Source organism: Mesoplodon bidens, assembly GCF_964165515.1.
Source record: "Mesoplodon bidens genome assembly, chromosome: 3".
Lineage (NCBI taxonomy): Eukaryota > Metazoa > Chordata > Mammalia > Artiodactyla > Ziphiidae > Mesoplodon > Mesoplodon bidens.
In genome coordinates this window covers 48,530,631-48,543,210 of record NC_138178.1, presented here as the reverse complement: position 1 = coordinate 48,543,210, position 12,580 = coordinate 48,530,631, and the positions used below count along the sequence as shown (strand labels likewise).

Genomic DNA, 12,580 nt, shown 5'->3' with positions numbered 1-12,580 from the left:
TCAGATTATTTGCCACCAAAGAAGTCTTAGCCTGACTATTTCTGAATAGGATATGCGAGAGACTTCATTGCTAGTTGCAAGTGCTTTGAGAAGACTTGTACTCCGAGTGGCTTCCTAAACTTGCAGTCCTGCCTACAAACAGCTACACGTCCCTATGACCTTCGATGCCACTAACAGAACACCTGGTATGCTGTGAAGCAAGCTCTGTTCCACATAGCCAAGAACACTTGGATTCATTGTGACGTACATTTAAAAAAGAAAATCCATGCCCATTTCCGGAGAAAAGGCAGGCTCTTACCTAGTCCCAGGCTTTGTCCGTGGGCACTTGATTGGATAAAGATGCACAAAACCAAGAATATAGAGACACACAGGGAATTTTCCATTTCTCCTGTCTCACCCGGGGACCGAGGTCTTCTTGCTAATTTCTGAAGCTAAAGAGAGCAGATTGCCTATTGATACTTTGTTAGAGAAGACTGCCCATTAATAATTAACCTTTTAAACATGTTTTCTAGTGTTCACTTTCCTTCCTACACTGAACCCAAATCTAACTCTATCTCATACAAAAAAAAGGTTGATTTACAAAAGTATTTTTTATCCTGCTACATTTTGAAAATAAAATATCTTGTCACATACTCTTACCTTCTTGGGCCAAGGTCACAGTTCTAAATTAATCAATTTAAAGTTAATGTGTTGTGTTTGGAAGTTCTGTCAAAGGTCAGGAGTAGGTGACTTCCACATGGTTGCCTAAGTCTCTCTCTGGCGTATGCAAAGGGGATGCAGGCTCCTGGCAGTGGTATTTCAAATTGCAGGCTAAACCCCAAGAGAAAGGAAAGGACTCTGCTATGTGGAGAGCCCCCAGGTGGTCTGTTTTCTATTGAGTTTAGCAAAATTGCTGGTGTCTGTGGTCAAAGAGTGATGGGCAACATTTCTATAGCTGATAGGGGCAGAAAACCTCTATCCTCAGTCTAAGAAGGAGCTGATGGGGGAGCAAAGATGCAGAACTGGATGCCTTTGCTGGGGGCCCCATTGAAAGATGGCCCTAGAGTAAACACACTCTTTCCTCCTCTGTGTTAATGGATGATCTAACTGGGTAGAGGACTGAGAAGTAAGGCCACTTGGCAAAACCAGACAGGGGAAACTCAGGTGTGGCTCTTGTAATATTCCTTGGGTTTCTAGTTTTATTTAAACTTTATTCATTTTTCAAACTTTTAAAAAATATCTATTATATTCCAGGCACTGTTCTAGGTATTTGAGATAAGCAAGTGAAGAGAACAAAGATTCCAGTCCTTGTGGAGCTTATGTACCACAAGGAGATGGGAGGAGTCAGATAACAGTTAATAGACATAATAAATAAGAGATTTATGTAGATTGGTAGAATGTAATCAGAGCTATGGAAAAATGAAAAGTATGGCTGAGTTAAGGGGGTTGGGGAAGGTAGTGATTTTAAATAGAATGGTCAAGGTGAGCCTTGTTGGGAAGCTGAACTTTGAGCAAGGGTTTGAGAGAGTTGCCCCTGTGGACATGTTGAGGAGAGCATCAGGTAGCCAGAACAGCCAGTGAAGCCAGTGCAAAGGCCCTGAGGTAGGAGCATGCCTGGAATGTTCCAGGAACAGCAAGGAGGCCAGTGATTAGGGAGACATTATTAAAAGGACTTTGGCTTTTATACTACGAGACATGGGGAACCATTCTGAGCAGAAGAGTGATATGATCTGTATAATATTTGTAAAAGATCATTTTAGTTTGCAAGACTAGGAGCAGATTATTAGCAAACAAGGGTGCAAGTGGGTAGATCTGCTAAGAGGCTATTACAGTGATCCAGCAAGAGGTGATGGTGCCTCGGTTCAGCATAGTAACAGTGGAATTGGGGACTGATGGATGGGTGGTGGATATATTTTGAAGGTAGATACAACAGGATTTCCTGACTACTGGGATGCAGAGAAAGAGAGGAGTTGAAGATGACTTCAAGGATTTTGGCTTGAGCAAGTGGGACAATGGTGTTGCTAGCAGCTGAGATGGGAAAGGATGTGAGTGGAGCAGGTTTGGTGATGGAAAATCAAAAATTCAGTTTTGCCCAGGTGGAGTCTGAGATGCCTCTTAGACATCCAAGTGGAAATGTTGGGTAGGCAGTTAGATAACTTGGTGATAATTGCCCAGATGAAACGAACTGATAGGACCTTCTGAAACCACCGGCAGTTTGGACAGATTGATCCTAGGCCAAAGCTTAACTGTGTGTTGTCTTGTGGCTGCACCAGCTTCCAGAGGACTATACCTTGGAGACCATCTAGTCAAATGCATGATTTCTGAGCAGAGGTTTCTGTGCTGGCTTCTTGGCTGGCTCCATCCTACCTGCATAGTTAAGCAGGATCTGAAGGTTCCACTTTACTTCTTATTTCCCAGAAAGTTGGAACCTAAAACCAGCTGACTATCTACCTGGCTCCTCTCCCCTGGGCCCACCTCATCTCTTATCCTCTGGGTACTGCCAGGTACCAACTCCACCCCCGGCCTCACTCTACAGATTAACTCACCAAGAAACCAGTGAATCCAAGTGCCTCTGGGATCCTGGGTCTATTATCAACTAGCTGGCAAAATGTTACTTAACCTTAATGAGTTCCATCTCCTCACCTGTAAAATAAGAGAACATGGGCTGGAGATAATACTTTGAGGTATCAACAATATATTTCTCCCAACCTCTCCCTCACCCTCTCCCTTCCACTTAAGAAGAGTAAAGTAGAGAGAAGACTATAAACCTTTTGTCTTCCTGAAACTCAGGACCTAGGGTAAGTGAATTCTAACCAACAATGGCAAGCAAAAGGCTAAAAATGTTTCAAAGGGATGTGAAGGGAGAAGGAGTACCCCTACCATCCCATCACTAGAAAGAGAGTCTCTTGGGCTTTGTAAGTGGGTGGGGGGAGAGGGAGATTTGTCTATGAGGGCAGAGGGGACAGTCCCTTGCTTCCAGAAAGTGGTAAGAACCCAAAGAAAAAATGGCTGTGAGTGTGTCAGCAGGGGGACAAAAGATGCCCCTGTGCCTGTCATGGGGTGTGAGTAGCAGTGAGCCTCCGGTGCCAACAGGTCATGAAGATGGGGAGGAGTGGCCCCTTAGTGGTCACCTATGTGGACTGATGTCAGATAATCAGGTGCTTACCCCTAACCCCATTTCTGGGTATTGTGTCAGATCCAGAACTGTGGGTGGGGCAGGGGAAGAAAGAATCTAGGAGGGCCTAAAAAATAGGAGTTTGGAGTCATAACTCAGGTGGATTACAGAAAATAAAGGTATTTCTTCCACATCAGAATATGTGGACTGAGATTCACACTTCTACAAACACAGGTATGTATGCTTAGTGGTCAAGAGTCCAGGCTTTGGGGCTTCCCTGGTGGCGCAGTGGTTGAGAGTCCGCCTGCCGATGCAGGGGACACGGGTTTGTGCCCCAGTTCGGGAGGATCCCACGTGCCGCGGAGAGGCTGGGTCCGTGAGCCATGGCCGCTGAGCCTGCGCTCCGCAACGGGAGAGGCCACAGCGGTGAGAGGCCCGCGTACCGCAAAAAAAAAAAAAAAAAAAAAAAGAGTCCAGGCTTTGGAATCAGACAGATCTAAGTTAAGGTCCCTGGCCTATCACTTCCTAACTGAGTGACCTAGGGCAAGACATTAGTGTTCTGAGCTTTAGATTTTTCCATCTGTGTAGTGGGACTAAGTATATCTACCTGATCAGATTAAAGGAGATAATGTAAAGAGGTAAGCCCTTAGCAATCCTGCCAAGCAGGAAATAATAAATGGCAGCTATTCTTACCATTTTTATTGTTTCTAATTCATGTAGGGGGTCCAGGAGGTAGATAACAGCATGATCACAGGATTAAAATTTAGCGGAAAATTAAAAGGGGAGGAAAACAGAAGGGTCTGGATCAGTGGTTCCAAAATCTGATTAAGGGTTGGAATCAGAGTCAGCCTGAGAGCTCAGGAAAAGAATTATAGGCTCTTCCCATGAACAAGTGAATGAGAACTTCCAGGGCTGGAGCCTGGACAACCTTAATTTTAAACAAACTCTTCAGATTATTCTTGGTCACCCAAAGTTTGAGAACCATTTCCTCAGAGTGGTGCTTGAGACATCTGTTGGGGCACAAGAAGAAAATAATAGATCTTTCTGATTTTTCTTGTATCACCTGCTCTAGGCTGAATGTGTCTCCCACAAATTAGTATATGAAACCTAGCCCCTAGGGTGATGGTAAATGGATAGGGCATTTGGTAGGTGATGAGATCATGACGGCAGAGCCCTCATGAATGGAATCAGTGTCCATATGAAATGAACCCCGGACAGTTCCCTTGCCCCTTCCTCCATGTGACGTTACAATGAGAATATGGCCATCTGTGAGGCCTTCATCAGACACCAAATCTGCTGGTGCCTTGATATTGGACTTCCCAGCCTCCAGAACTGTGAGAAATAAATTTCTGTTGTTTATAAGCCACCCAGTCTATAGTATTCTATTATAGCCTCCCAAACCAACTAAGATATCACCTTTAAAAATTTTGTGTATATATAATGCTTATATTTATATTGTATCACTTGTATACAGTACTATGTACTGTATTAGTGCTATATACTTTATAAACAGATAAATATCCATGTATTTTGGAGGGGCACTCAAAATTTTTTTCAAACTGACAAAAGTGCTTCATTAAAAATGTGTGAAGGCTCTGCCGTAGAGGGATGCAATGCCCCCCAGGCCTTTGGGACCTGATTATAATGTAATTGATCCCATCAATATATTGGAATCAGTAGATCCATTAGTGGGATCTTTAGTCATTTCCACACCCCAGAAGGCCCAGCAGTTGATGGAGGACACTTCATTTCCCATGGTCTGATGCCATGGAGCCTGAAGACTCCAGTGAGTTATCAGCATTGTGCATAGTGGTAGGGCCCAGTGCTTTCTCTTGTCTGCAATCCTCAATCTAAAATAATAATGGTCTTATAGTTAGATCCTTCAAAATTGACCTGAACTTGCTTCCTTTTAATTTGAAGAGCTTCTTGAAGAAATAGAGATTTCAAGAGGCTGGACTTTAATGACTTGAACGTAACCTTTCCTTTTAGTGTAATGGCGATAAGAAAGTTAATCAGAAGAAAAAATATTTTACATAGATAAAGAGAGCAAGAGGAGGGAGAAGGCATGGGATCAAGGTGATGGGAGATGCACGGCTTTATATTCCAAATCAGATTTTCTTGCTTTCATCATCAGATGCTGGGGATACCTGAGAATTGTAGCCTCTTGGCAGAATTCCGAGGAAAGAATAATTGAAACAGTAAGTTTTGGATTGGTACTATTATTTCCCTCATTTTACAGTTGAGATTTAAGAGACTAAGAACTAGGACAAAACCATATTTTATCAGTAAAAGGCTAAGGGAGAGGAAATCAAGGCCACCTGAATCCAGGGTCAGTTTTCTAAACCATACGCCCTCAATCCCTGGCTTTCCTCAGGCCTGCACTGACCTTTCTTTCCTCATTCTTATTCCACTTCCAAGATGAAATTTATAAAGTTTGTAGGATCACGTCACTGGAAAATGACTACCCTCTCCTACACCTGCTTGGGGCTAGGCTGCCACCAGGAAAATGACCAAGCTTTTATGGGGCACAGATCGATCTGTGTGGACATTCTTGTACTACGTGGGAATGAAACTGAGCAGGACCTTGTGGGGCTCCTGGACACGAAAGCCTTTCTGTGTCCCCCATTCCTTGTTTGTAGGGAACAGACTCCAGCCTCCATGACCTTCCCTGAGTTGCAAAGGGCAGATTCAAACAGTTGCTAATCAGGGAAGGGAGGGGATGCAGAGACAAGGGAGGAGCAGCCAAGAAACAATAGTGCAGGGTCCTGGTTCCACCTCAAGGGATACACATTAACAATATCTTTAAGCTCTTTATAGAACTAACCCCCGCCCCCCCACCCCCCACCCCACCCCCGCCAATGGAAGATGTAGCATTCTTCATTCCAGAGAAGACCACCTGAGAGGCCAGAAGAACCAGAGAAGCTCATCAAGAGATTATCTGAGACCAGATTAAAGGAGTGCAGGCCCCTCACACACCCTAATTTATCAGCAACCTCGCACTTGAACTATTGCTATAAAACTCCTCACCAAAACCTCCAGGGTGGGAAACACACAGTTTTCAAGGGCAGGAGCCTGCTGTGCCCACCTTTGCTTGCCAAAGCAATAAAGCTATCCTTTTCTGCTTTACCCAAAACTCGTCTCCGAGATTCGATTCAGCACTGGTGCACAGAGGCTGCGTTTTTGGCATCAGGAATATGACAAAAACAAGTAGGGATACTTCTTTGAGCTGGCTTGGAACATGTCCTTATTTGAAAAGGGGTTGGCCTGGAGTCTGAACTTTTCCTTATCTGTTTCCTTATCTGTTTTTTAAGACAAGTAAACAAATGAAAGGTGAACACAAGATTGCAGATGATGTTTTAGATTATTTGAAAGAATGAAGTGTTTCAAGCATTTCAAGCAGGTATTTATTCATCCAAGATCATCATGCCTGAATCGATTAACCTTTTCAGATTAACCTCTGCATGGGGTCTGCCTCTGACTAGTTGTGTGACCTTGTGTAAATAATGTAACCTCTCTTTGCCTCAGTTTTCTCATCTGTAAAATGGAAGTGTGAGGATGAAATGTTATTACATAGAATGTGCTTGGCACAATCAGAGCTCATTTGATTTTTGTAACAAATGAGACAAAAATTACTTCCTCCATTTTACAAGTGAGAAAACTGAGACTCTGAGATTCCTTGTCTGAGGCCACGTGTCTAATCTATGTAGATTGGATCTGAGGACTTCTGGGTCCCTGTAAACTCTGATACTCTCTCATTCCCAGAGTCTAAAGTAAAGAGCTAGGGAGCAAAGAGATGAGATCTCCTTTTACACTTATTTTTATGTTTCCTGCTCTGTGCTGGCCCTTTTATTCTCCCCATCAGAATTATAGCTGCCGGTTTGTGGAACAATGAAAGAACAAACAAACAAAACCAGAGCTATCTTTTTTGTGACTGGATACTCTGGAACCAATAATGCATTTCATGAGTTTAGTAGTTCCAGTAGAATGGAAAACCTTTTTCCTCTGTTTGCATTATACTTGGAAGCAAAAAGAAGTAAAGATTTAAGTTGGTTTTGAACAGCTAGACAGACACAGACCATTGCTGGCTCCTTCAGGTTTGACAAGGGTTTTCTCCTCTATGGGAAAGAAGGTGGGCATAGATTAGACTCTGTGCCAGCATCCTACAGCATCCTACAGCATCCTACAGGTGTTGGTTGGGCTTGATGAGGGGTGCTCATGCTGGGCTCCTAAGGGAGACCAACCAAGCTATGAACTGAATTGGCTGATTGCAGTAAACTAAGGGCACAGTTTGGGAAGGTGAGCCATTAGCATGGCAGCTCTCTTTCTCTGGGTCCCAGTGCTTCTGACAATGGGACAGCCAGAGGCACTGTCCTTATTCTGAGTATCAGGCAGGACTGGGGCATCACTTAGATCGAAATGGCCCAAGACTCTCTACAGCAGCTGGTGTTTGCTCCATGTCACAGTCATTTCACAAAAGCTTTCTGAGCTCAGCAAATGAAGTCCTTGGCTACCAGAAATCAGGAATAGTTCCCAGAGATCTGCTTCAAGTGCTGCCAGTGACTCATCATTTTTCCACAAGGTATCTTACTGTCATGATTAGTCATCAATTCCTAGGCAGGCCTAGAAGTCAGGGGTTAACAGTTCAGGGGCCAACTCCCAAAGATACCAGACTCTATGAGATCTCACTGAAACCTCAGGAACAACCCTATAATGATGCATGTATGATTATTCCCTGTATACAGAGAGGAAAACTGAGGCTTAGGGGAGTTACTGACTTGCCCAAATCCACACTCTAGTAAGTGGTGGAATGAAATCTGAAATTATGTTTGTCTAACTCCAAAGCACACACAACAAAAGGTAGTTTTGCCAAGGTTGTAGGAATTGGCTATGAGCTCTTCATGTATCTAAGATTTAAAAAAATGGAATTGTGCTCTTGCACTGCAGATAAAGACATAGAGCGTGTGTTTATTATTATTTTATTTTTAAAAATTTTATTTAATAAATTTATTTATTTATTTTTGGCTGTGTTGGGTCTTCGTTGCTGCATGCAGGCTTTCTCTAGTTGCGGCGAGCGGGGCTACTCTTTGTTGCGGTGTGCGGGCTTCTCATTGCAGTAGCTTCTCTTGTTGCGGAGCACAGGCTCTAGAGCACAGGCTCAGTAGTTGTGGCACATGGGATTAGTTGCTCCGTGGCATGTGGGATTTTCCCGGACCAGGGATCGAACCCGTGTCCACTGCATTGGCAGGCAGATTCTTAGCCACTGTGCCAATAGGGAAGCCCCTATTATTATTATTTTAAAAACAAATGTTCTCAAGCTGTTTCTCAGCTATTTAATGGAGATAGCTTGAAACAGCCCATGAAACATAGCAGAAGACAGATGTAATGGAGACATTATGGTAGAATTATATAATTTATACAAAGATTAATTTTCCCCAATCAACAGTAAAAAAGACCAGCCAAGACGAGGGGACTGGAACCTTTGCCCAGGAAGCTTTGGCATGGACAGGACAGTGTGCTTGATAGGAAATTGTCAGGGTGAGACTGCTACAAAAGACCTAATTTATACACCATCAATAGTCATCCAGTTACTCTTGAAACCATTTGGGTTAGGTCATGCCTAAGGGTCCTCCAGAATGCAACAACGAGATACTTTGACATGCTTTGATAATTCTGTTAAGACATAATTTTTTTTTAAAAAGGTAAAATCATGACTCTCATTCAGATATAAAACTGAACATATGGTAAGTATTTTATTTAACTCATTAATGAGGAAGCTGTTCAGGGTGTTATAACTAGTTCAAAGGAGAAGATAAAACCTCCACAAATTTATATGGATAAAGGGATGTTGAAATGAATGGGCAAATGGAAGCACATTTAGCTTCCGGGGAAGTCAACCAAACTTCTACAGGACAGCACAGAACCTGCATTTTGCACTTATGTTAGTTATCTACAATGTACACAGTTGTAAAATGCCTCTAGAATCAGATAACCTAGGAAGGTTGTGCTGGGTGTGGGCAGTGCATAGTTTTTTATTGAAGCACAAAATTTCCCTTGTAATTCCTATTGTTAAGAAATGATAAAGGAATTATTTAGCTGTAGAATTTTAAGATAACAGGTTATATATAACTGTTTCTTTTGGAGGAAAATACTGTCTCTTGATATTTGTCTCTTGAGTGGAGGCTTTGTGATAGCAGAGAATTTGTATTTCCTTGCTGGCTTCTCTGTTTTTAGACGCATTAGCAAGAAAATTATTTAAAATCTTTGTGCCTCAGTTTCCCTATTGTAAAATAGGGACAGGACTATAATTAACTTCATAGGATTTGGGGGAAGAATAAATGAGAATAATCCGTAAAGGGTGCTTAGCACAGTGCCTGCTATCCTTATTTTTACTGATTACAGTCTTTCATCATGCTTTTTATTTCTCCTACACATATATGTTCCCTCCCTTCTCTTTTTCTACCCATTTAACTGACTATAATAAATAATAGATTTATAGTGTTTTTGAAAAAAAGTATAGATCGGGTCTATGCTTCCTGGTCTTGATTTTGAAATTGACTGCCTAAGTTGTTATGCATTCCTTTGTATTAAAAAAAAAAAAGCACTCTCCAAAAAATATTTGTTTCTTGAATACTTCCCATCATCAGTTTTAGAACAGCTAACCCTGAATTTAAATCGGAAAATGTGGCTCCTTTTCTCAGGTTAATGGCCAGAGAAAGCAGGCTCTAGAGTGGGAAAGGCCCACAGACGGGTCCTTCCAGGGGTGCTGGGGACAGGACCCGCCACCTGGAGAGGTCACTCTCGGGAGTCAGGAAGTGGAAGCCACTGGTGAGTCTATCCCCGTCTGACTCCTTAGACCCCAGGGGTCACAACCAAGGGCCAGAGAGTCTGCAGCAGGCACAGGAGAGACCTGACCACAAAGCTCTGCCCACGGCAGGTAGTGCAAACCTGCCTTTGGGAAGTTTGTTTTTTTCCTTTGGGTCGGGTGGAGGGGGCGAATATCTTCAAACGCGAGGAGGAATTCCTGGAGGTCTCTGGGTCAGGATGCCTGTGTGGATTTGACCCTACTGTCACGGCGAAGCCCATTAACAATTCCCGGGAAATAGAAATAGAATCTGGGTAATAAAGTCTAACCTTTTTTTTTTTTCCTTTTCCTTATGCTTGGTCTAGTTGCACTTGCTCAGAGGGTGTCGCGCGCACAGGCCTTGCACCCGTCCCTTCAGACCAGAATTCTTGGGGTGAAATGGCTGTGCCCGGCACCTCAGCTCCGGGGCGTGCGCAGAAGAGCTGCACGCGCCACTGCAATTCAAGATGGCGGTGGGGGCGGGCCGTGGGCAGAGACGCTGCGCCGGGAACGTGAGCAGCGCGCCCAGTGCCCGCCCCTGGGCAGCTCCCCCCCCTCCCCGCTGAGGAGACCCCTAGAAAGCAGTCCACCCCCACGGCCTGTCCGGGAGAGTTCCGACTCTACAGAGCGAGCGCTCATCTCTCAGTTTTGTGACGGAAAAATAAAGCTTTCCTTTGCTTCTGAACCAAAGTCAGTGTCGTTCTCCTGGCTCAAATGACACCTGGCAGGAGAACACTTGTTGGGGCCCAGCTGGAAAGGCCCAGTGCCATCAGCCCCAATTTCAGTTCTCACACCTTGAGAAAGTGCCAGATTATTCAGGTGAGGCCCACAGGCACCCTCCCCTTTCCTTAGCAGCCTGAGTTTTGCAGGGAAGAAGGCACTTGAGTAAGTGCTTGCTCTGAGTGAACCAGGATGGGGAAGGAGCTTTTATTTCTAGGCAAATTTCAGGGAAAGGAGAACAAAAATATTGCTGTGTCTAGGCTTCCTTTAAATGTATGGTAACTGGAGTGATACCCTGGAGAGAGCCGTTTTTCACTCCACAATGCCACTCCGGTCACTTAATCTGACTGACAGGCTGAGCGGGGGCGGGGGCGGGCGGTGGAATCCTGGGAGAAAGAACCATCATTTTGATGCCTTAGGAAACAGCGACGATTAGATCTCAGAGGTCAACCAGTGTGTAATTGGGATTTGGGGGCCGGGAGAACACAGTCAGGTTTACACAGGGCTCCTTCCTCTGGGCATTCTTTCGTTTTGCTATCATATCATCTCTGGAGCAAAACTGCTTGTTTTAGCTCTTGATAGAAAAGTAACTTCCCTTTTCCATTTTTCACAGGCAACGTATAAACAATGAAGAAAGTGATAGGCTGTCAATATGTGTAGCAATACCTACTTTTGGCCATACTTGGTGCCATGGAGAGAGACTAGAGTAGAAGGTCTGAGTTTGGGTCCAGTTCTACGCTGTTGTGACGCTTCTACAATGGGGATAATGAAACCTGTAATTCCAACCTCACAAGGTCATGAGAATGAAGAATGGTAAGTAACCAAACATTCTTAAGCAATAAAAGAACCCACATGAAGTAGAGACCCCAGGCTGGGATGTCAAGCGGGTGAGTGTGTTTGTGTTCCACAGAGATTTCAGGAGACTTGGGGGCCCAAGCAGTTCTGCTTCCCGACCTAAGAGCAGGACACCCCTCGTCGCCACAGGGGCCCAAGGCAGCTGCCAGCCACCAGCAGAGGGAAAGTTCTGGCTCCTAGCTGGTCAAGGCTCTCCTAGAAGGCATAGAGGGAGTGCTGAAGTGCCCACCTTAAGTGGTTTATAGGTATCGGGGAGGAAGAAATTTTCCTCTACCGTTCTATGTTCTTCTGACTGGTCGAAGAATTAAAAAGACAGGAGACAGATTAACAGGAGAAAAAGTAAACAAAAGTTTAATAACATGGGAGAGACCCAGGAAAACTGAGTAACTTGCCAAAATGGCCAAAGCCCTTACCTTAAATACCATCTTCAGCTAAAGACACAAGAGGATGTTGGGGGTAGTGGTTTGGGACTTCACAGGAGAGGAACGCAATTCTCATGAAGATGGAAAAGCAAATGTTTGTTAAACAATCATTTGCTGGACCACACAGAAACAATGGGACACAGAGTGGACTCTGATCTCTAGGCCCTGCCGTGTTTTTCCCACCACACTTACCCCATATTCTTTGCAGAGATCTCTGGTGATAGCTCTGTTCTGGAAACAGGCCCTCTGTCTAAATTCTTTTAGGTAGTTAGGGAGAAGGTCACAGTTTCTTCCTGAGTCTTTTGGGCTTTGATTATCTTCAGCTCAAAATAATCTGCCTATCAAAGAGACCTTTGGAGGTGGCAAATTTTGGCTCCCCTACATGGGCTTCAGCAAGGAAGCCAAAATATGAATGGGCTACCTCACAAAAATAATACCTGCAGACTTAAGAAGTAGGGGTCAAGGGCAGCTGAGATGTAGTGGGAAGCAGGAGAGCTGAGGGCTATTAAAATGAGGGAATTCCTGGGGACCTCACCCTTACTCCCTAGTGGATAAAGCCTGGGAAGTTTATGGTAAGGAATTAATATTACGATGAAGCTTGCTTTAGGTGTCTCTCTGACTCTCTTTGCTGGCGCTTCCTGTCTTTGC

General features: G+C 44.1%; 1 protein-coding gene across 3 annotated transcripts in view; it reads right to left on the bottom strand.

Moving 5' to 3' along the window:
* The window catches only part of LIPC (lipase C, hepatic type), a 177,680-nt gene that overhangs the window by 158,700 nt on the left and 6,400 nt on the right, over positions 1 to 12,580 (bottom strand). The window contains exons 2-3 of one of the 3 annotated variants that reach the window (XM_081228748.1): positions 2,526 to 2,622; positions 299 to 431 (exon numbers count right to left, since the gene is read on the bottom strand). In XM_081228748.1, coding sequence (XP_081084874.1) covers positions 299 to 383 — 85 coding nt within the window. In that variant the 5' untranslated portion in view covers positions 384 to 431; positions 2,526 to 2,622. Of the gene's footprint in view, positions 1 to 298; positions 439 to 2,525; positions 2,623 to 12,580 lie in introns of those variants that run through there. The other 2 variants (XM_081228749.1, XM_081228750.1) reach the window with 2 other exon arrangements.